Source organism: Sarcophilus harrisii, chromosome 1, assembly GCF_902635505.1.
Source record: "Sarcophilus harrisii chromosome 1, mSarHar1.11, whole genome shotgun sequence".
Taxonomy (NCBI): Eukaryota; Metazoa; Chordata; class Mammalia; order Dasyuromorphia; family Dasyuridae; genus Sarcophilus; species Sarcophilus harrisii.
This window is the reverse complement of record NC_045426.1, coordinates 11397950-11423298: the sequence shown is the minus strand read 5'-3', so window position 1 is coordinate 11423298 and position 25349 is coordinate 11397950. Positions and strand designations below refer to the sequence as shown.

Here is a 25349-nt window from a genome sequence, read left to right as displayed (position 1 = left end):
AGTAACAATCACCCCGTCTACATTTCACCCAGATTGCTTATTCACAGGGAAGAAGTGGTTTATTTATATTTCAGCACCAAATTGGGAAGATGACATCATTCATTTACAGTCCTTAGCCCATGACACGTCTAATCTCTCACACCTCATTAGGGGAGACACTTCAGGATGGCCCAGAGCATCTTGTTTAACTGGTACATTCTTTTATGGAATCGAGTTCAAAGGTAGGGAACTTTAGGCTGCTTGTGAGTAAAAACAATAATCTCATAAAACATCGGGAGCTTCCCCAAAGGATAACAGCATTGTGATGTTTACAATAACAGCGTTATTATTTGTTCATTTGTTCTCCATCATTCATTCTTTGGAGAGTTCTTTCGTCTCCGGGCCAAAGTATATCTCATTCTTCCTCTCATGCTCTTCCCTTTGTGTGTCTGTTGCTAAAAGGACCAATTACAGACCGATTTCTTCACCCGTTCAAAAATACAGGCTCCTGACAATACTGGGATCATAGGTGTGAAAAATGAATTTCAGAAACCCATGTTCAAGGTAAGGTCAGGAAAAGGGGAAGCAGCTTTGTCCTTTGTCTGCCACAGACAGCTCCGGTGGACCTGCACTTTCTCAGCAGAAATAACTTGTCCGCTGGGTTTTCTGATACTTCAAGTGGACAAGGGGAAGATGGAAATACCATCAACTGCCAAAAATCTTTTTATTTCATTTTTAATGTTTTCTCTGTTTTTATTGCTTTAATATTCACAAGGCAACTTTATCATTTTTTGGGGGGGGGTTAACATTCACCCTGGGACCTTTCAAATATTGTACATGTTTTAAAGCATCGAATGAGTAAATAGTGGGACATCCCTGGGTGGATAGGCCTGGAAAGGAAAGTGTTTGGAAAACTTGGCAGGATGTAAGGAAGAAATGGGAAGGGACATTTCCACCTGCCTAACGGGATGAATTCTTGGAGGCGTCATAAATGAGAAGGAAAATCGAGTTCATGCACACACACCTGGCCAGGACCAGTGGGATCCCCCGAGGCCCAAGTTCTCTTGCTTCACTCCAGGATAAGTCACTTCTGCCTCTGGGCCTCTATTTTCACATAGTAAGGACAATGGATGGATGTTGGGCAGTCAGGGCTCAAGTCCTCAGTCTAAGCTCCTTGGATTGTGAGCTCCTTGAAGGCAAGTCTTTGAATTACTAAGTCTTGGTACAATGTCTGACATAGAGTGAGAACTTAATTAATGCTTATTGCCTGAATGACTGGGAACTTCTTGATGATGAGAGCTCTCCAGCTTGAAATGGAGAAGACTTTCAGGAAGAAGATAATGAGATATTCACTGTGGAAGACCCTACTTCACAAAAATAGTGATTGCAGTGCCTTCAGATGACAACAACAGAAGCTAACTTGTACTATGTGCCAGACACTGTGCTAAACACTTAATAAATATTATTGCATCCTCACAATACCCTCAGGAGGTGGGTGCTGTGCGTATGGCCCCCCATGTGACAAATAGCAGTGAAGACTTGTCCATGTTCTTATGAATTCATAAGTATCTAAGGCTGAATTTGAACTCAGATCTACCAGATGTCAGATAGCTGCCCTGAAGCTGAGGAAAAAGGGAGGATGTCTCTAGAATCATAGAATGGCTAATTTATCAGAAAAGGAAAATGATCTGGGTAAATGAGCAAGAAGGGAAAAAAATCCTCTTTTATATCACTTTTTAAATTAAATAAACTAAGAGGAGACATTCAGAAAGAAGGGAAAAAATAACTACAACACGAAGAGCTACCTAAGGTCCAAACTTTTATAAATACATCAAATTGAATCAAGTAAACCAACATTCATTAAGCATTTACTTATAGTATGCTAGGGAACACAGAGACAAACAGGAGAAAACCATGTGTAAAAATAAGATGAAAAGTAGGGGAGGAAGGAAGAAATGAAGGTGCTTTATGGAGAAGGATGGTAGAAAAAGTAGAGCCCAAAGTGGAATTAAAATATGGCCAACCTGGGTCTTCACCATAGAAAGGAGTCTCTTTGAGGAGCCAATCAGAGGAGCCAGCAAGGTTAGGCGGTACTTCCAGTATGTGAGGTCCATTTGTGAAGAGAGTTTTGGGGGTGAGAATGTTTCTGGGACTTTGTAGACAAAGACCAGGAGAGATAGGCCTGTTGCCTGGAGAGAATATTTGGTAGTAGGAATGGTGGTAGTAATAGTAGTAGTAGTAAGAATAGTAGTAGTAGTAGTAGTAGTACTAGTACTAGTACTAGTAATAGTAGTACTAGTAGGAAATAGTAGTAGTACTACTACTAGTAATAGTAATAATACTAATAGTAGGAAATAGTAGTAGTAGTAGTAGTAACAGCAGCAGCAGCAAAAATAGGAGGAGGAAGAGAAAGGGGAGGAATAGCAATATTACTACTAGTAGTAATAGTAGCAGTAGCAGCAGCAATATTAATAGTAGGAGAAAGAATTGTGATAAATAATAAATGATTATTAATTGCAATTAAAATTAGTATACAATGATGGTGGTGATGGCTATAATGATGATGATTCTGATGACTTCTAAGGAGGAATAAATGTGGCCCAAAATAAAGTTCAGCCTTAGAGAGGCATTAAGAGCTAACCATGGAGTCAGTGAGAACCAACTTCAAGGGCAGTTTCTGAAGCATTCTGGCTGTGTGACCCTGCAGCTTCTTGGGGTTTCAGGCAATTCTCCAAAACACTAAGAAAAATGTGCAGCCTGAATCAGTAAAGAGATTCTCCTTATCATAATATATACATATATATAATATACAAAAGAAAGTCCCTATCCTGACATTTGAAAAAGAACTCCATTGTCCCAAAAACAGGATGAAGAGAAAATTATGATGAAATTTAATGGCTTGGAAATAATCCCAGAAAACAAAAGTCAAAGCCAAGCTAGTGGAATAAACATTGGGAAATTAGGAAATAAAGGAAACTCTACTGGCTTTGAGGTCTTCATCACTCCAGGATCAAAGAGAAAGGGCAAAGGCCAGGGCCTGTTAACTCACCTGTAAAATGGGGATAAGCACCTATTCCTCAGAGCTGTTGAGAGGATTAAATGAGACAAAAGAGACAGAATACTGTGCAATTTTAAAAATCCTATATAAACACTAGGTATTATAATTGTTGCTATTGTTATTATTAATCAATGGATTACCTACTCTGAAAAAAAATAGTGTCATCACTGCATTTCAGGAAATTGCACTAGAAAGTTCTAAGAATTATTAAGATTAAAGGACAAATTAGGAGGCTGTGTGGGTTAGTGGATAGAGAGCTAGCCTTGGAATCAAGAAGCCCTGAGTCTAATCTACTACCTGTTGGTTAAGTGATCCTGCACAAGTCACTTAAATTCTCAGCAACCAGACAACTCTATTTAAGGGAATCAGTGATAATAGAGCAGCTTCTGAATTGTCAAGTTCATCACTAAGAGCTCCCTACATATCACATCGCAGAAGGAAGGGCAGGAAACAGAATCCAATGCAGGCAATAAGGAATACGAGATTGAACTTGTCCAAACAATGGGCTCATTCCTAAACTGCACCAATAAGTAGATAATTCTATCGACTTCTAAGAAGAGCCCTACCTATCCAGGAACACCTATTGGAAGCTCAAAAGATGATTCATCTAAGACAAAAGAGAGGAAAAATAATCATGTTGCAGTAATGAAAATTAAAGGAAATTTGGTGGCATCCCAACATGATCTGGCTAGATAAACTAATTATAATATTTAAAGGCAAAAAAAATTAATTCTTAAGAACTTGTCCAAGAGTTCCTGCAGAAATCAAATCCCCTTCAGGTCTTGGCTTTCAACAATTAAAGGAATCATGATCTGCCTAAGGCCTTCATATTCAGATCATAAATAAATTTGAGCAGTGTTGACTACTGAATGAACTTTTAAAACTCACTGGATAGAGTTAGAAAACTTGATTTGGAGTGAGGAAAACCCGAGTTCCAATCCAGCTTCAGACATGTAATAGCTCTTCAACTCTTAAGTCACTTAGTTTCTCTCTATTTTAGTTTCCTCATTTGCTAAATGAAAATAATAGTAGCATTTACCTCCCAGGGTTATGAGGATCAAATGAGATAATATATGTCAAGTGCTTTGTCAACCTTAAAGCTTTATGAATATATCTTAGATGTTATTGTTGTTAATTATTGTTGCTCCATGAGTTTAGCGAACAACTGAATCTCAATTATCCTAAGAGGTAAAGTAGCAGAATGGGTCGGGATCTCAAACTGGCCAAAGCGAGTGGAATCACTGAGTATCTCACCACTAGAATTAGTAGAAATGGATATCAAGGCAACAGTGACCTGAATTCCATTAATGAATTCCTCATGGCCCCCTTAAATTTTGGGTAAAAACAAGTTAGCAACAAGAATCCCTTGATTGGTGAGCAGCAGTCCCCAAACTGGCTTGGGTTGGAGTGGGATGTGTGGCTGAATGAAAGTTTGGATATCATCAGTCAGGAAAAAATGCACTAGAGAGGAAGGGGAGGATGGTCATTCCAGAATAATCCACCTACACAGGAAAAGGGAGTTAGGGTAGAATAAAACCATTGAAAAATGGAGTGAGGTAATAGTACAAATCAGGAACTGTATTTACATGTATGCGTGTGTAGGTGTATAAGGCGAGAGAATGTCAAGCTGGCTGATGCATGACTGTCAGTGTATAAAAATGAGGAAAATATCAGAGAAGTGGGGAAATTTCTAAGTTAAAAAAATCTAATATGTGACTCTGTGGAATCCATTAATGTATAAAAATAGGAATCATTCCCCATTAGGAAAAAAAAATCCACAATCTCTGCTAATCAGAGAATTTCAAACTCAGTCAGTCATAAGATTATTAAACATGTATTAAATGCCTACTATGTGCCGGGCCAAGCACTGGATACAATGGAAAGCTTCTGCTTTCTGGGAGATCATCTGGTGGGAAACTGCCAAGTTCATACCTTATTTCCATCAAATGGAGCAAAGAAAATAGTCTAAGTAATTCAGTGCTGACAGAGCTATGGTAAAAAGGACGTTCATGCTGGCACTGGTGGTGCTGTGGACTATTTGTAAAAGTTATAGAAATGATATTAAACCAGTTCAGGAAATATTCATACCCTTAATGATTCACAAAAATTTTTGCTTTTAAATATTATAATATATATATAATTATAATTATAAATAAAAATTATAAAATAATATATAATATAATAATATTATATAAAATAAATATATAATTATAATATAAAATCTTGCCCTTTATCTGGGGAGATCATGTTGGGAGGCCACCAAATTTACTTTAATTCTCATTATTGCAACATGATTATTTTTCCTCTCTTTTGTCTTGGGTGAATCATCTTTGGAGCTTTGAATAGGTGTTCCTGGATAGGTAGGGCTCTTCTTAGAAGTTGTTATATTTATTATCGATTTATTGGTGCAGTTTAGGAATGAATCACATGTGGCACCATGACTTTAGAAAATTTTGACAGTAAGAAATATTTATACAAAGAGGAGGAAGGGAAAGGGGCCTCTTTGGGGTACAATGAGTCAGTCCTCTGCACTGGGGCATCTTCAAGGTAAGGAGGTTGTATGGTACTCTGGTCTATTATTGAAAAAAAAAATTTTTTTATAGGTGTGAACTGGGCCAGAGCAGGAATTGTTAAGCCCTTAGACCACCTGGTAAAGTCTTTAGGCTTCTCAGAATAATGGCATTTGATAAACCAAAATGGAAAGGGTTACAAAGGAATCTATTCCATTTCATTATGGTTATTGGGATATTGTACCAATGGACCCTAGGTTAAGGACTCCTATAAGAGATGGACCCTACACTCTGAATTCTGTGATTTTCTGAAGATGAAGAAAGCAATTACTTCCCAGCTTCCTCCCCTAAGTGTCAAGAAGAGGACAAAAATGATATTGCATATTGCGAGGTCCTGGTTGGTGAGAATAATGAATTCTGGGAAGTGGTCATATTATTTGAATCCGCACTGCATATTTCCATTGGCCTGGAACCAATTACCATATTTTACTTAATTATAACTTCAAAGAGTTTAAATTCAAAGACATGCAACCACTTTACATGATTCATTATTCACACTAATAGGAACCTGGCTGTATTTATATTATAAGAACTTTGTTAGGGTAGGATACACATTTATGGCATCCAATTTTTTTTTCTTTATAGAGGCATCCACCTAGGTGGTACAGTGTATTTATAAAGCCTTGGACGTGGCTGGAGTCAGGAAGACCTGAGTTCAGATACTTACTATCTGTGTGACCCTGGGCAAGCCCCTTAACGCTGTCTGCCTCAATTTCCTCAGCTATAAAACTGTAAAAATATTGGGAATCATAACCTAAAGTTGTTGACTCAAATGAGATAATATTTATAAAGCACATAGCCCAGTGCCCGGCACAAAGTAGATGCTATATAATCATTTATTATGATTGTTATTACTTTTTAATTATTATTACTCTTAAAGCTCCAAGTGCCACACAAATGTGAGTAATTAAAATTTTTAAATGACTATTAATGATAGTGGAATATGACTTCAAAGGAACAGTATCCAAATCCTTGACCTAAATTCTGCTGAACTAGCAATGGCTCGCTACAATGCCTAATCCCCATCTCATGGGTATTATGGGAAATCATGGAGCTTAAAATCTTGAGTGATTCTGGCAAGGAAATTCATTATAAGGATAAATAGGTCGTGCAGTGATTACAGCATCAGAACTGGAGTCAAGATGAGTCTTCCTGAGTTCAGATTTGGCTTCAGATACATGCTAGCTATGTGACTTCAAGTGAGTCACTTAACCCTACTTGCCTCAGTTTCTTCATCTGTAAAAATGGTTGGAGAAGGAAATGGCAAACCATTCCGGTATCTTTGCCAAGAAAAACCCAAATAGTATCACAAAGAGTAGGACATAACTGAAAATAACAATAGCATAAGGATAATTGTGCCCCCTTAAAACTTTTGAATGTGACAACAATAAGTTGGTCTCATCTCTTTGTCCTTTAGACACTTCTGAAATTAAAATTTGCTGTTACGTAAATTCGTCCTTGGCTGATTTCCTTTCCATTGTAATGAGATGATTTAAAATTTCTTAGCTGATGGAGGATAGAAATCTAAGCTGGATGTGACATAATTATCTAATATGACAAATGCTGAGACAGAAATAATAGTTATAGGCCAAAAAACTCTCTCCACTTTGCTTCATTCTTTTTTTAAAAATACATATATATATATATATATATATATATTTATGTCTCCCTATTGAGCACAAAGGTAATCCACACAGAATGAACTCTTTCTTTGTCATCTTTGGAAGATGGTCCAGTGAGTGGTTGTGACTTCATGTCCATTGGCTGTTTTTTTTTTTTTCCCAAATACAGTAGCGTTCTCTTGTTGTCTCATCACTTAATCCCATTTGTGTGTATAGTTGTGTGCCTCCTTGTAGCATTATATCATCTCAGGTTCTGAGAGCCACTTCTCCTGCTCATGGTTGCGAAATGTGACCCTTGGGACTTGAGCACGGCTCCTTCCTTGGGGATCCTTTTGTTTTCTGGATAAGCTGAAAATATTCCAAAGGGGGCCATGAGAATGGGAAGAATGTCCCAAGGAAAAGGAAATTTACAAATAAAGTGCCTTGCTTGGACATGTTACGAAACACGCATTGAACTACTTTCTTGCCTTGATTTCAACTTGACTTAAAGTCAGAACTTGTAAAATGGGGAACCAACAGAGGACTGTAGTTACTCTTGCTATTGCCAAGAGTCTGTTTCCATAGACTTCTCATGGCTGATGGCACTTTTTTCCCTTTTCCGTTCCGCACAGACCCAGAACAGAATGAAGTTGATGGCTGACAATTATGATGAAGACCATCACCATTACCATCACCATCACCACCATCACCATCACCGGTCTCCTGGGAGGTCCCAGCATTCCAACCACAGACCCTCTCCAGACCAGGTCAGTTACATCATCCCTTACCTTGAGCATCCCTTTTACCCTTTAGATATTTCAAGATAAAATAAATACTCCTTGAGAAATAATAAACAGCACAAAGTGATATGTTCTTTGAACTGAAACTAATAGCTTTGGTATTTATTTCCATCACTCAGAGAATCTAAATGTTTTCCTTTCTCTTTCCTCTTTGGATTTTTGTCTTTTATTATTTAGATTATGCTCCCCCGCACCCCAAACCTTTTTCTCCTTTTTCAAATTCACTCTCCCTGCACCTTTTTGATTCTTTAGTATACCACTGATTTGATAACTAAAAGGGAAGGGTCCTTCAGAATACCCAGTTCATCAAGTTTCCAAAGAAGGTAACTTCTTGACAATGTCCAAGAAAATTCCTTGGCAATACAAATGAATTTTGGTGCAAACCAATGGAACCTTAAGACAGTGATGCTTGATTTTTAGCGGACAGTGTCCAGGATTCCAGTTTATTTCTCCTGGACACTGTGATCTTGATTTGTCAAGCCAAGCCAATGAAAAGTAACATTGTAAAATAAAAGATCTATCAATAAAAACTTTCTTTTAAAAATAAAGGGAAAAACTCTTCTCATCATTTTTACATTTGCCTCTGGAATGGGGCTTGTGTCTATTTTTGGTTTTGTTTCACAATCAGCCATGTTAAAAGCAGAATATCACGACAAGGTCAAAGGAAATGCAAACCCACAATAACATGGCAGATGTTGGCCCCTTTCATTTCATTTTTGATTCTCATGCACTGGAGGCAGCCCTAGTATAGTAAGTAATATCCTTGACTTTGGACACTGGAGACTTGGGTTCAAATTCCAGCTCCTCTATTTACTAGCTTTGTGACTTTGGACACCCTACTTTCCTAAACTTCCATTTCCTCATTTACAAAATGGAGGGTCTGGACAAGATTGACTTTAAAGACCCTTAAAACTACTGGATCCTGTAATTCTACAAAACAGATGCATAGAAAGCTTTTCAGTAGTTGTGGGGATCAACTGAGCTAATATATGTAAAATAACTTTTGAAAATGTGATGTCATATTAAGATCCATTATTATTAAGCTCATTTTATATCCATCCTTGGGTGGTTATTTTTGGTTTTATTATATCCTTTATTAATTTCCATCATACCATGGTTTACAAACAGGGAATTAATAGATGACTCAAATTACAGTCCACAGAAAAGAGCTCAGACCAGTTGACTTGCTACTTTAAGCAGTAATGCCTATTTCTTCTCAGGGATGATGGGGTCTTTCTATGACCATGATCCCATTCCCAAGAAGCACTGCAGTTCCCCCAATTTATTATTCATGAAGCTTGACTAAATGATTAGTATCCAATTAAAAGGAAATTTATGTAGAATAGAAGCTCTTTAAAGGCAAAAGATAATTTCATATTTATCTTTACAACTTGCATATAGTAACTAATAAATGTTTGATGAATAGAATTGAAGTTTAAAAGTTAAAGGAAGTTTTAAAAAAAAAACCTGGACTCCCATAAAATTTGAGGAGACTCCTTCCTCTCTTCAACATGGAGGACAACTGTACTTTGGAAAATCCCAGGATATGTAGCAATAGCTCAAGCAGAGAGTCACCTACACATCTGAAATTTTTAATATATAATAAGTATAGTTATAAAAAAATCAAATCACATTTTGTTGTGTTTTTATGATAAGATCTAATAAGAATGGAAAAAAATTTAAATTAATTAATTAATTAAATTTAAAACAAATTAATTAATTTAAAATTTCTTTAATTAATTGATTAAATCTCAGGGATTTTTGGTAGGTATGTGTAAATGCCCATCCTACTCCGTGCTCCTCAAAGCCCTTTTTCCTGAAGGCTGATAACCATCTCACTCACACTATAGGTCTCTATCCCCATCCCCTCCTTCCACAGTCTTGTGTGCTTCACCCTAAGACAGTTCATGAATGAGCTACACTACAGAAAGCAGAGACCACCCACCAGGGGCCGTTAAAGGGGGATTACAGCCCCATCAGCTTTACCTTATGAAGGTTATGAAACTCAGTAACCCAGAAAAGGGAGTCACTCTGGCCCAAGGGAGCTAAAACTGCATTGTTCTATCACCTGTAGCTTATCTACCTTTCGGAAAAGTGGTGGCTAAGAGGTGGGGAAAAAGTGTGAATTTTCTACAACTGGGCTAATGGTCAAACTATGATGAAAAGAGCAGCCAGTTTGGCAGCAGAATCCAACTCCAGCTCTGCTGTCTGTAACCAGTGCAATCTTGGGCAAGACATCTCATTCACTGAGCCTCAGTTTATTCATCTCTAAAATGGAAGGGTTGGATTAGAGGATCTCAAAGATCCTGAAGTACACTAATTTTTTCAGAGGTCATGAGCCAATTTGGAAATTTGAGGATGGAGTTAATCTCCCATAACACTGTCTTCTGGCAACTGTAGAGTACCTGCAAGATAAATACGGGATCATGAGCCAATGGTGGGCTGATTCCTGGTTCAGATTTAGCCTCTGACATTTTACCTGCCGGTTGATCATGGGCAAGTGTCTCAACCCCTCAGCCTCAGTTTTCTTCTTTGTAAAAGGAGGGAGCTGGCCAAAGTGATCTCGAAGGACTCTTCTGGCTTGAATTCTCCGATATCTCTGTACCACAGCACAGGGCCTCTTTTATTGTGATGAGGAGGCTAAATTACACCAGGGCAACTGCTCTTTTAAAGAGGAGACATGTTGTAGTGACTAGGATTTAGAAGTCCTGAGTTCAAATCTTCCTCCTTCTGACATTTACTAGGTTTTTAACTAGAAGCAAGTCCTTTAACATCTCTGGGTCCCAGGTGAATGGCTTGTAAAGTGAGGGGAAAGGAGCTAGACTAGGTGAGGTCTCTTCTAGCTCTAAATCTATATATTAACTCTCTCTATAGATCCTGGATAGCAAACTTTAATGAAATATTTATTGAATACCTAAGTAGGATCATTATAAGGTCGCTGGGTTTCAAAAGAACTGCAAAGCCAGTTTTTTTCCTTCCTTCCTTTTTCTTTCTTTTCTTCCTTTTTCTGTCCCTCACTTCCTCTCTCCTTCCCTACCTTTTGCTCTCTCATCTTCTCTCCCATCTTCTTTTCCTCCTTCCCCCCTTTCTCTCTTTCTCTCTCCTTCCTTCCTTCCTTCCTCTTTCTTTCTTTCTTTCTTTCTTTCTTTCTTTCTTTCTTTCTTTCTTTCTTTCTTTCTTTCTTTCTTTCTTTCTTTCTTTCTTTCTTTCTTTCTTTCTTTCTTTCTTCTCCCTCTCTCTTTTTGTCCTCTCCCTCTCTTTCTCCCTCTTCTTCTCTCCTCTTTAGCTATCTAATGAAAACTGTGGACCCCTTCCCAGGATCATATTTTTAAATAATTGAAGGACAGCTAAATTTCAGTGAAAAGTTAGTGAGATTAGAGAAGGACATAGCTCCCAAACAAGTTCACCACCACTCCCTGAAATCTCTCTGATCCTTTCTCTAAGCCTGTAGTTTTGATTAACTCGGTGTTCCTATCTGAAATGTATATATTTTCGTATCATTATCCTTGTTCCCAAATCTGGCAGGATTTGGATGAACCTGTGATGGTTTTGGAGTCAGACAAGCTGCCTTTGAACCAGACTCTTCTGCTGGTTCTCTCTGTGTTTTCAGTTGACCAACAAACGAATCCTTTGGCTCTTTTGGAACTTGGTTTCCCCATCTATAAAATGAGGACTTGGACTTGGAGAACTTATACTAAATGGTGACTAAGGAGTCACCTGGATTTAAATCTGTGATCTCATGAGAAATGAATAATGTTCCCTTTCCCACTTTGCTAGTGACCTCAACTCTTCTTAAAGAGAGGTCGTCTGCTGAGTGATCAGGGTCACTTCCTCTGATGTCTCAGCTGTCTTGACCCAAGTGAAGCTAGGAATCTCAATTGTTTTCCAGGTTGGAGGAGATCTTTTAGGAGCTCTTTATTCCAAGTTATATCTGGGCTGAAACCCACTCTATGGAATCCCCTCAAAGTGGTTCTTTACTTTTTACATCATTACCTCTAAGAAGGGAAGTTCCCTTCCTATTGAGAAGCCCTTTTCTCCTTAAAATCCCTCCAGGCTCTGGGATATTGGTCCTTCCACAGGTCTAAGTTTTTTCCTTTGGAACATCCATTCTTACCTGCTAGCTTAAGAATAAACCTGGAGAAGAGGGTGGGGAGAGAAAAAGCTCTTTTTTCTTTAGATTATCCATTCATATTTGTTAGACAAGAATAAATCTGGAAAGAAGGGTGGGGAGAGGAAGAAGCTCATTGTTTATAGCTTCCATTCCAAATGCAGAATCCATCAAGAAAAGAAGAAAAGAAAAGAATATTTCTGTGTGGGGGAAACAAAACAAAACTACAATTCAAAGATTCTAGAAATTTAAAGAAAGGATTGTTTGCTGTTCCTCCCTTCCTCTCTCCATTATTTCTTTCCTTTTCCCCCTTCCTGCCCCTCCTCTTTGCTTTTTAACTCAGGGAAAATTTCATTCAAAGACTTTGAGTTTGGAATACTGTCAGGTGAGGGAACAGCCTGACCTGGTCCTGTCAGGAATAAAGAATAGGGCCTGTCTAGTTTTCCAGTAGCATTTCTAATCAGAAGCACGTGTTTTCAGGCACATTTTCCCTCTATCATATTGATGCTGAAAAGCAGGAAGTGAGCCTTCCATCCATTTCCTTAGAAACCTTTTTGAAGCTTCTGACCAGATGATGAGGAGATGCAAATCAGCCTCTCCTCCTTCCCTCCCTCCCTCCTCCACCCCCATATCAAATCAGATGGATTTGCCAGAAGAGGGTAGAGATATCAGCTCAGGGGATACACTTCAGCCATTTGGGGATCCTGGGTGAACAGGGGTCTGTGTATACATTTGTGTATATATGAATATAACTGTATACATGTGTTTGTGTTCCCAGAATTCCAGATATAGGAGGGGCAGGGACTCCATGGCCATCCAGCCCAATGCCTTTCATTATATAGATAAGGAAACTGAGCCTCTGAGTATTTGTGAAGTAAATAGCCCAAAGTCCTACAAGTGGTAAGCATTGGAGGCAAGAGTAATAGAACAAGTTTAGAGAAAGTCGTACAGAACAAACTGGAGTGTGTGATATAATTTAATTAATATGTTTTTCAATGACAGTGTTGGGGAAAGGGAATTAAATTAAATTAGAAATGAGGAGCCCCTCCCTGGAATCTAGAAAGGGAAGATGTGTTCTCAGCTAAATGGCTAGAGAAGAAAGAATTCTGATTCCGATCACCCATGTAATGATAATAATTCAATATAATGACTTTTAATGACTATATATGAGTGAGGTAGGTGCAGTGGATGGAACTCTGGGTATGGAGTTAATAAGACTCATCTTCCTGAGTTCAAATCTGACTCCAGAGTCTTCTTAGCTGTGTGACCCTAAGCAAGTCACTTAACCCTGTTTTCCTCAGTTTCCTCATCTGTGAAATGAGCAGGAGAAGGGAATGGCAAAGTACTCCAGTATCTCTGCCAAGAAAACCCTCAATAAGGTCATGAAGAGTCATACGTGATCAAAAAACAACTAAACAATACCCACAAACTTTTAAAAATGTGTAATTCTCTTTCAAGGAGCTTTCTTGCCTGAGTTCTCATTTAAACTTCACATTATCCCTAAGAGGAAGGCAAGGGACGAAACCCATTTTACAGGTAAGAAAACTGAGCTCCAGAGTAGACAACATATAAGCACTGATTAAGCACCCACTATGTGCCAGACATTGTGCTAAGTGCTGGGGACACAAAGAAAGATTAAAAATAAACAGCTCCTGCTTTCAAGGAGCTCCTGGTCTACTGGACACAACATAAACAGCTATGGACAAACAAGAAGAGAAAAGGTGAATTGTAGATAATATCAGAGACAAGATTAAAGAAGCCTGGGAAGGACTTGTTTCAGAGGCAGGACTTGGAGGCATCCAGGGAAGGCAGGAGCAGGAAGTCAAGCACGGAGACAGATGCCCTGGTGTTCTAGGCAAAGGTCAGCAAAAGCAGGTCAGTGACATTGGATGGGGAGTGTGGTGGGGGTGGGCATGGGGAAGAATTGGAAAAGTAAAAGGAGAAGACTAGAAAGGCAGAAATTAGCCACTTTATGGGAGGCTCTAAAAACAGGATTTTTTATTTGATCTTAGAAATGATAAAAGGCCGCTGAAGTTGATTGAATGGAAGTTGGGTGGGATTGGAAGAGGGAAGAAGAGTAGGAAAGGGGCAGGGGAGATGACAAGGACCAACTTGCTCTCTAGGGAGTTCACATTGAAAGCTGAGGGATCATGGACCAGAGTGCAGAGACACAAGTCAGGGAGACCAATCAACAGGTTGGTACAATATTTTGGCCACCATGTAAACTGGTGGCTGTAGCAGAAATACTGCGAGAGCTTGGAGTAGCAGGGGGAGAGAATGAGGAGTTGAGAATGACATCTAGGCTTGAGCCTGGGTAACTGGAAGGATGCTGGTGCCCTCGACAGGAATAGGGGAGTTAGGAAGATGGAGGAGAGGCTAGAGGTCATGAGTTCAATTTAGATCACTTTGAGTTAAGACATCTAGTTCAAGATGTTTAATAGGCAGTTAACCATGCAAGATTGGAGGTCAACAGAGATTAGGATGGAACAAACAGATCTGAGAGTCTTCTGTATAAAGAGATGAAAGGGCTTACCTGAAGCCACAAAACTGATCTTTTTTTGTGTGTCATCCATTTGTGTTTTCCCCCTTCTACTCCAATGTATGAGACAATGGGACTACTGAAATAAAGGAAAAAACAGATACGGCATCTGGAGGTGGAAAGATGGTTTTTCTAGAAATGTCAAAGGAATCATTAATATCAAATGAGCAAAGGAAGTAGGGAGACATCTGCTCACCAAAGGCACTCACCAGCATCATCAAGGAGATTCGGAACAGAGGCCAGTGATATAATGATAGCATATTCAGATTTCCTTTCTGTAGCAAGGTGGATGGCTAACCCAAAGTCCAAGCTGGAAAGAGATTCCCAGTAGACGATGAGGTCTTTCAGAGAAAGAGATTCCCAATAGATGACGAGACCCTTCAGATGCTCCTTTTTGTGTAAATGACATTGTACTAATTGCATCAAGTTGTTGAATTTTGCAGATTCTTAAATGATATCCTTGTTACTGAAATAAACATTGACCTAACCATCCATACATTCAAAATCAAGTGAATGGAAAAAAAATCTATTGTCCAGATTATGATATATAACCAGATATTCTATGAATTGATTTATGAATCAATAAACATTAAGTGCTAACTATGTTCCAGGCACTGAGATAAGCATTGGGGATACAAAAAGAGGCAAAAAAACAGCCATTGGCTTTGACAATCTCATAGTCTAAAGGGTCTTATCTATCAGGTTACAAACTTATAGAAATAATTATTTAAGTATCTTGAGCAAAATTTGGAAATGGATAGTGATTTGATGCCAGACTTGATTAAGAGGCTGATCAAATATCGAGAGAGAAAGATAGTCTTTGGAGATCCTGGTAGCTGTATGATAGCAAGAAAAAAAAAAACAAGGAAAGACTTCCTCTCATCTTGAATTCCCCAAATATTTAAATCTTTATGAATTTATAAGAAGGCAGAGGAATTACAAAACCTATGGAGCTTCATGTCAATTTCAGAATATTCATTGATTCTTTATGATATGGAGTAATATCATTACTCCATATCATTGTCATTATCAAAGAGATAGTAGTGATTTTATATCAAGAGACTTGACATCTTGAGACTTGAGAAGAATCTTGAAATTCAAGCTTAAGGTGGAAAAAAGCACTGAGAGTAATTAATCTTAATATCAACCTTAATATACAACTGTGAAATCACAAAATGATCAATTGAGTTAGAACACTTTGAAATAAAAACACATGGCTCACTACCCCAAGTCATCTTCACATCAAAGGAAGAAACTGCATGACATTCAGTTTACAAATTTACAGACATTTTTTAACACATAGATCCCAATTCACAGAGCTATTATAAAGATTGTTGATAAATACACACTATTAGAACGAACAGATACTGGTTTGCCAATGGATAGAAACTTGTAAATAATTAAGATCCAAGAATAGAACTAAAAGGCCCTTCATGGGCAACATACACATGAGCTCAACTAACAATAGTTTGACAAAGAAAAGGAGCAGATATATGAATCAAATGAAGTTGTTTACATAAGTGGAAAGGTTCATGATAGTGATTGAAAAGTTAGTCATTGCTACTAAATTAAAGAAGGCTAGATTTAAAGGAAAATAGACTATTGACAACTATTGATTTTGCAAGATAATGATAGGAATTATATTTCACTATAGATTATGAAAATTTAGAAACTCAAGAATACTAGAAAGACATGATCCAGTGGCCATAATTATACACCAAAGGCATGCTGTTTATCATCATCATCATCATTGCTGGAATTTTTATGGCACTTTATAAATTTTTTCTTACTCTCACAATAACTCTGGGAAGGAGATGCTATTATTATTCCTATTTACTGACAAGGGAATTAAGTGAGGCAGTTTATAAACTAACATACAAGTCTCTGTACCTAAATAAAACTTTCAAAATGTTTTGAGAATCCAAGAAATAAAGAGAACCATAGGATTATCATGGTTAAAGTCACTTCTCATAGATGCACCAGATCATATTGATCCACCAACATTTGATGTTGCTGCATCAAATACTTATAACCTTTACTCTTTGAGGAATGAATAGTACTCCATCTACAGAGATCTAATGGAAATAATCAAAAGTATTTGGGAATGGGAAGAAGTTTCATCCCTATTATCTTGTTTGCTATTAGAATTGAAATGAAAGTTTTTAGTAAGATTACAGAAAATGAGCCGAACTGACATGTCTTTTATTCAGTTATAAAAATCACTCATTTCACCCACCTGCATAGGATTTGGTAAACACTAAGTATAAAAGAATAAGAGTAAGTCATATTAATCAAAGAACTATTTTGTCTGAGAGCCATCAACTCTACAAAGGAGGAGGAGGAAAAGGAAAGGAAAAAAAGAGAAGAGGGGAAGAAGGAGAAAGAGGAGAAAGAAGAAGAGGAAAAGAAGGTTAAGTGAAATGATAAAGTTTTGTTACCTAGAATCAGGAAGATTTGAGTTCAAATGTGACCTCAGACCTCAGCAAATCTCTTAACTCATGTTTAAAATACAGTTCTTACCATTATCTTGCAAAAATCTGTATTTATCAACACAGTCAAGGTTCTTTCAGATCTAGCTTTTCTCAAGTGTAAAATGAAGATGAAACAACTAGGTGGTACAGTGGATGGAGCACTGGGCTTAGAATAGGGAAGATTCATTATCCTGAGTTCAAATGTATCCTCAGATACTTAGAAAGCATATGACCCTAGGCAAATCACTGATTTCTCTATCATGAGGGGGAGAATGGCAACCTACTCTGCTTTCTTTGCCAAATCCCAAATAGGATCATGAAAGTCAGGACTGAAAAAATAACAACAAAATGGAGATAATGATAACACCCCATTTCTTAGGATTGTTGTGGTGACACAATGAGATGATATTTGTAAAGTGCCTTGCAAATCTGAAATTGCATCAACAATGATAAGAAGAGGGTGCAGATGGGATAATAGTTACAGAACCAGGCTCAGCATCAGGATACCCTAGATCAAAGTCCTATCCCTGAGACAGATGGACTATGGGACAATGGCCAACACCTCTCAAGGCTCCGGGAAATTCTTGACATATGGAAGTTCCAAAGGAGGCACCAACCTTCACTCTTAGCCAGGAGTTTCTTACATCAATGAAATCACAATTTCTCTATAACAATTACTCACATTAATATAACGCATTAAGAGTTTCCAAGCCTGAGATAACATATGTTATCTCGGTGATTTCATTTGAGTAAAACCCAGCATGTTCTTCCTTTTTTCTCTGATGATTTATGTGAATTCCGTTAACGAGGATTTAGTGATGATCTCCCAGTACACACCAGAATATAAACATCTCCAGCAGCTCTTCACCTGCAGCTACTTTACAAAGCACTGTCTGTGGCCACTTATATTTTTCACTTTTTCTCACACCTGCTGGTAATCTTTTGTGGGCTTTCATTTTGCTCTTACTTTAGTTTTAGATTACTAGTAAAGTAGCCCAGCTTGATGAGGGAGGGGGCTAGACAAGGAATGGAGGGTCTCCGTATTTGAATATCCAGATAATGAACTTCACTTTCTCAGCTGCCAGCAGAAAATGGATTCTGAACATCAAGACATAATTCCTGGCTTTTGCTAAGAAAAAAAAAGAAAGTAATTATTTCATGTTTTGAGGTTAAATGAATGTGCTATAAATGTATACAGACTGTCCTATGTGTATATATGTATATATCTCTATATGTCAGGCTTGCATAGACTTTTCCACATATGGAAGAATTTCTCAAGATCATGTTTAACTAGGAAATTCTCTTCCTTGCTTCCATGGAGTTCTTGTTTGAACACACATAATGTATATGTAAGTTTTTGTGTTTCCTCCATAGAAGAAAAATTAACTGCCCTGTATTGTAGCCAACTCGAGTCTATCTCCAGAACAGCTGAAAAAGCAAAGACTTTGCAATCCACTGAGACAGTAACTTGATAAGCAGAGTTGCATATCTTCCACTTTAATATCCATATTCTAAGTGAGATAGTGGACTCTCCCGCTGGCCCTACAAAGGGATTGTTAAGTCTGGCTCTGTGTCTACTCTTAGACTCTTCTTCTTGGAAAAGGGAGTCCACATGAAATGAGGAAAGGACTCCTTCACAAAGATGGCTCTCATTCACAAGAAAGCTCACTTAGAAGACATTAAGGTTAGAGACAAAGCCAGTCTTTAGTTTTGGTCAGATCCTCAAAGGACACAAAACCATTGAGGTAACTCAGAGTTTAGGAGACCTGGATTCAAATGATGCTTCTGACACTGGATGATCTTGAGCAGATCACATACTGACCTTCAGCACAATTTCCTCTTTTGTAACGAAGAATAAATACTACTACAAACCCTCTTACCTGTCTGTTGTAAAGATAAAATGAGATGATGTAAAATGCTCTGGAAACTTTAAAGCAGTGCTTCTCAAAGAATGGTCTAGAGAATCCTGGGGATCTCTGAAACCCTTTTAGAGGGTCTACAAACTCAAAAATAGTTTTTATTTCCAATATGGTAAATGTCTATAAATATAACCCAGAGAAACAAAAACACTTTGGAGAAATCCTCAATAATTTTTAGTAGGATAAAGATACTGAAAACATAAGTTTGAGAACCACTGCTTTAAAGCTATATAGAAATGCAAGCTTTTTTAAAATTACTGCTGAAAAGTGAAAAATAAAATAGTGAATAGAGTACTTGGTCTAAATTCAGAAAATCCTTAGTTCAAATCCCCTTTTTGACACTTAATGATTATAGAATTAGAGCTGTGATATAGAAAAGCTCTGGATTTGTGGTCAGGAGACCTGGATTTGAATCCTACCTTTGCCACTTATTATTTGTCTGACTTAAATCAATTCACTGAGACACTCTGAGTCTGTTTTATCATGTATAAAATTACACAGTTGGATTGGAAAACTTCCAAGATTACTTTCAGCCTAATTCTATGAATCTATATTCTAGCCCAAGATCTATCTCATTTTATTCATAAAGAAAAGAGGACTTAGCCAGGTACACAGAGCCAATATTTGGACCCAAGGCTCCTGACCTGATGGTCCAACATTCCTTCCAATCATTTGATTCGTCAAACATTTCTTAGCTACCTGTAGTATGTTGACTATGACAGAAAGGAAATGGTCCCTCACCCCAGGAAGCTTAAATTCTTTCATCAGCCAACATATACATGAGGATATTAGAAAATTTATAAAAAATGAATATAAGGTCATTTGCCGGGGAGAGAAGGGATCAGAAAAGACACTATGGATCAGGAGTTATCTGTGTCATGGATTCCTTTGGACATTTTGGTGAAGCTGAGTCCCCCCTCTCACTGTAATGATCTTGTATATGCAATAAAATATTTAGGATTACAAAGGAAACCAATTATGTTGAAAGGTTTATCCAAAATATTAAAAACAAACAAACACAATAAAAAAGTTTTGGGTCACAGATCATTCTGGATCACTTTTGAAGGGAGCTCAGATTTTAAGGAGCAGAGGTGAGGAGACATCAAGATACTTTCTAAGTCTGTGTAATACAAATGCAAAGGCATAAAGATGGAAGATGGGCTGTTCTGTGTGAGGAACAGCAGGATGGACAGGTTTTCTGGCCTGTAAGGAAGGATGTTGAATCCCTGAAGTGGTCATATTATTCTAATATAGCCCAGCATATCCCCATTGTGCTAAAAACCATACTTTACAGGATGAAAATTTCCAATTTAAAGGCATGTGATTACTTTAGGGAATTTCTTATTTATAATAATGAGGATCTTGCTGTAATATATGATAAGTTTGGGAAGGTAATTTTGGATAAGGGATAGAGTTAAGATTTCCAGCTCAATCTTCTGACTCCATTTCCCCCACTCATTTCCCCAATCAGTCTATAAACATTTTAAAAACACTATGCTCTTACATCTTCCCTCCCTTGCTAACTCTGTGACCATGGGCACATCACTTAGTCTCTTTGATTTTTAAGTCTTTTGTGGTTCAGTCACGTCTGACTTCATGTCCCCATTTGAGTTCTTGGCAAAGATAGTTTTCCATTTCCTTCTCTAGCTCATTTTACAGATGGGGAATCGGACACAAAGAAGATGAAATGATTTGTCCAGGGTCGCACAGCCAGTGTCTGGGTCACATTTGAACTCAGGACCTTGAGTCTTATTGACTCCATTCTCTGAACCACTAAGCTCCTGCTGAATTTTAGAGGAATTGAGAAAGGAGCGAAACCACCAGTCCTTGACATGTCCACCGTGCTAAGCAAGAGAGAAGACACTTGCAAAATGGCAGCTTTAAAGTTCAGGACCCTGTGCAGCGGGACCCTCTTTCCTCATCCGCTGCAAAGAATAGATCCCCATAGATCCCAGTGCCTCAGTCAGGGAGCATATGGAGCATCGTAGGGGATGCCTGAAGACCTCCAGCCTTCCTGAAGGACAGGTGAAGCTGCAAGGGCTGCGGGCTTGTGGGTTTCACCAAGTGGGTGACTGACGTGCTTCCCCAGCCACCGAGCCCGGACAGGGACGGAGCGAGGGGGTCTGAGCCCGAAGGGCCCTCCCAAAGGGAGCAGCCCCTCCTCTAAGCCTAATTATGCTCCAGGAAGCTTTCAGAGAAGCCCCATTCAGGTACGTCTTCCCGTATAGGAAGCCAGCCAGGACAGCTTAAGCTCCTCAGCCCCTATTGAGAAAGGATCTGTCCTCAAAGGAGACTTGAGCCCGGGGAGGATTTGGGCATTAGGATAGTTGGGAGAGAGGAGTTTTATTTAAAATTTGGGGTTCTTAATCCTCCCTCTACACTATAAATAAAGTCGCAGCACCTGCTTTGCCAGCATTTGAGTTTCATTAAGAGATTTGTCATGGTATCTTTTGAGTCAACAGGGCTTTTCAGACCCATTCCAGGATTCAGGGCTCAGGGACATAACTCATCTTGGCAACTTCGGATGTTTAATTCCTTTTCAACTGGCTCCTTTAATCCGGCAACATTTGTCTAGAAGGCACTGCCGCTCAATCCCCCATTGAAAGGGGGTGGCCAACCTTGAAATGCCTGAGAGCAAAGAAATCCATTGTGGATTGCTCAAGTATGGCGGCCGCTCCTCGCCTCCTCCCCCTTAAATTGTACCCTCAGGATCAGGCTGAGTTTGTGGCCCATTTATTACCAGCCTAGGAAAAGATTAAAAAACGGTAGTAAAGAACACAGCAGAAATCTCTCCAAAGGAAAATGGGAATTTCGAAGGGGCTTGGTGGCCCCTCAGAAAGCCATCAGCACCGTTGGGGCCACAGGGGTCTGACACACCTGGGGACCAGAAGCCTTTGGGATTCCCATTGGAAACGCCTTTCATTTCATAGATGGATCAGCGACATAGAAAAGGAAGGGACCCCCGCTGTGTTCAGGTCAACCCTGTCCCTCATTTTAGAATTGAGAAAAGGGAAGATCCGGAATATGAGGGGGATTTTGTCAGAGTCCCACAGACGGTAAATAGCAGAGCCACAATTTGAAGCTAGGTTTCTAGCATATGAAATCTAGGGCTCTAGAACGGGGGGAGATTTGTAGAGGTTACTAGTTTTGTGTAGCATCACACAGCTAGGGAAGGGTCTGTGCAATCCAGATCCTCCTGGTTCCAAGTCCTGTGCTTCCTCATTGTACCAGGCTGTCTCTGGGATTCAGCTAAAACTAGCCTATTGTACCCCATACACTCCATCTCTCACCTCCATGTTGTATTCACAGGCTGTCCTCCCCAAGCCTGAACTAGATCCCCTTTTTGCCTCAGTTTCTCAGTATTTCTAGCTTCCTTCAAGGCTCAGATCTATCCATCCACCCACCAATTAACTGATCACTAAGCACTTATTCAGTATCTAAGAAGTACCAGCCATTGATCTTAGTACTAGAAATGCAAAGACAAACAGAAAAAGCCCTCCTAAGACTTACATTGTATCAGAGAAAATAGTATGTATATGTGTATATATATATTTTTTCATATATATATATATATATACATTGTATATGCAGTTGATATTATATATATGTAATTTTTTCTTCATGTATCAAGATAATTTAAAGGGAAAGGCAGAATTAGGATAGACCTCCTAGAGGAGGTTACATTGTAGTTGATGTTTGAAGGAAACATGGAGTTTTAAGGGACCAGGATTAGGAGGGGAGGGAGCATAATCCAAGCAGGGGATTTAGGCACTGTGAAGACAGAGATCAGAGAGTTTTCTGTATGAAGAACATCAAATAGGGTAGTTGGGATGGAAGGTTAAGTGGGTGAAGGGGAGTGATGTGTAATAAACCCAGGGAGTTCAGAATGTGATGAGCTTTAAATGTCAGCTAGAGGAGCAGGACAGAAGAGGCTTCTGGGGCTCTGGGTAGGGGAAGCACATGGTCAGACCTGTGCTTTAATAAAATCACCCATGTGTCCCTTTCTCCTCCAGTCCTCTCCTGATCTCCTTCAACTGGTTGTCTCCCAAATAATTCAATATTTATGTTCTTATGTCTCTGTGGCTTCTTCCTGGTAGAGAATAAGCTTCTTACTTTTTTACCTGCTTCTTTGCCTTGAGAACAGTGATTAGTACTTAAAAGATACTTAATAAATGTATTTGAATGAATAATTGAATGTCTAGATCTCCCCTTGACAAAACTTCCCCAATTCTGCATCTGAGAAGCAATTACTGCTGCTTTCCGAATTCTGAGATGCTCTGCCTCTAGGAACCTTGCTCATGAGCCCCCACTGGTTTGTTCTCCATTAACTATTAACCGTGACTCCATGAGCTTTCAGAAAAGGGACTTACCAAGTAAAAACAGTTGGTAAGAAGCAGTCCCCATAAATTAGTCTATGTACTCACTGTAAACACACAAGGGCCCTGGGAATAATAGCCTCAAACACAAAAGCATCAAAGAATATGTGTAAAGAACATCTATGGTAGAGGGGCATCTGACACCTACAAGATCTTCTCACCCTCATGAAGTTCTCCTTAGGTAGAGCTCTCTGCTGAGTAGGACATCTAGTCTTTTTTACTTTAGATTCATGTTTTGCTGCCATTTTAAGATGATTCTTTCTGTATTTTTCTGCCTTCTATTGTTATTGGCCACCATTGCTCTACTGCCTCAGATGAACTCCTCAGCCCTTCAATTCTGGATCTCAGTGAGATTTCTGAAGGGACCTCAGCAGGCCCTAAATTCATTCATAAGATACCCTAGATACTTATAATTCAGAATACTCATTTGTCTAAGATAAAGAAAGAATAAACCTGAAAAGATAGAGGTTGCCATTTGCTCAGAGCTTCCATGGTAAGGTGGGAGATAGAACTGATCTTTATCCCTCACCAGATGCTTGGTAATAACCCAAAGTTGGCCACAATGATAACAACTATGAAGATATGGGTCATCCTTATATTATATTCTATAGTTAGAGATTATACAGTTAGTTCTAACTCATCAACGCAAGCCATCTCTTCTTCTATCCCTGCAGCCAATTAGAAGAAATTTTATCATCTTATAGAACAAATCCCTAACTTGGTAGGTCCAGAAATCAGTTCCCTGCAAATTTCCACATAGTCATTTAGACTGAAACTCAGCAGGGAATATCTGCAAGACCCTCTGGGACAGGTCCCCACAGGCCAATTCATTCCTGTTACAAATGAATGGATTTCAGCAGATGGAAATGAGGGGGGATGGGGAATGGGAAAGCTAATCTAAGTGTAGGGAATGGTGTGAAAAAAGGCAAGGAGGTGAGGAAAGGTAATGTATGCTTGTGAAAAGGCAAGTACTCCAATTTAGCTACAACATAGAGATCAAGGTAAAGCAGATAAAACTGGGAAGATAAACTGGCCAGATTATAAGTAGCCTCAGATGCTGAGTTAAGGTATTTTCTTTCCTTTTTCATTTTCTGCTGGGTTAGTGTAAATTTCACTATCTATAGAAAAATGAAATGAGGCAAAAAAAAATTGTTCAAATCTTAGAAAATGGAAGAACTAAAACTTTTCTATTTTTTTCCCATTCAGTAATAGTTGAACATGTACTATACAGAGTCCATGTACAGAGTACAAAGTCAGGAACTTTGTGGAGAGTGAAAGATAGAGTCCTTTCCTTTGGGGAGCTTAAAATTGAATGGAAATGCTGCAACTGATCAGAATGATTTTCCCAGATTAATAGAATATCATCGCAGTTCTGGGATCTTCCTCTATGTACCCTACATGAGCCCAGCACCTTCCATGAGCAGCAGTCTTAACATGTCACTGAACAGAACCCTTGATCAAACACATCTAGTGATGAAGACTCACTAACTCACTAGGCTTTTTATAGTGATGTTGGATAGTTATAAAGGTTCAGAAATTGTTCTTGACATCAAGCTGAAAACCATGACCTTAAAAGTAGTTGCCTGTCCTAATATTACCAGAGAGAATAAATTGAGTCTCTTCCACATGCCATCCTTCAGGCTTTTAAAGTCATCCTGAATCTAGGAGGTCTTTCTTTCTCTAGGCTATTTAACTCCAACAACACCCCCCTTCTTCTTTATATATCGCCTGCTTTTTAAAAATGTCCTTTCAATTCTCAAAATCCTCCTGTTTTGACAGGCTCTTCTCTTCTTACCTTAACCACCTTACTTTTCCCCATATACTATCTATTTTTATATTTAAAAAATCAATTAAAAACTCCCTTCTACAGTCATATGAATCTTCTTAAATGCCATCCCTCTTTGCTTCTTGTTACTTTAACCACCTTA

The 25349-nt window shown here is 38.6% G+C and overlaps 1 protein-coding gene across 1 annotated transcript in view; it reads left to right on the top strand.

The window, feature by feature from the left end:
• The window catches only part of ERC2 (ELKS/RAB6-interacting/CAST family member 2), a 981774-nt gene that overhangs the window by 743533 nt on the left and 212892 nt on the right, over positions 1–25349 (top strand). The window contains 1 exon segment of the mRNA XM_031952165.1: positions 7841–7975. Coding sequence (XP_031808025.1) covers positions 7841–7975 — 135 coding nt within the window.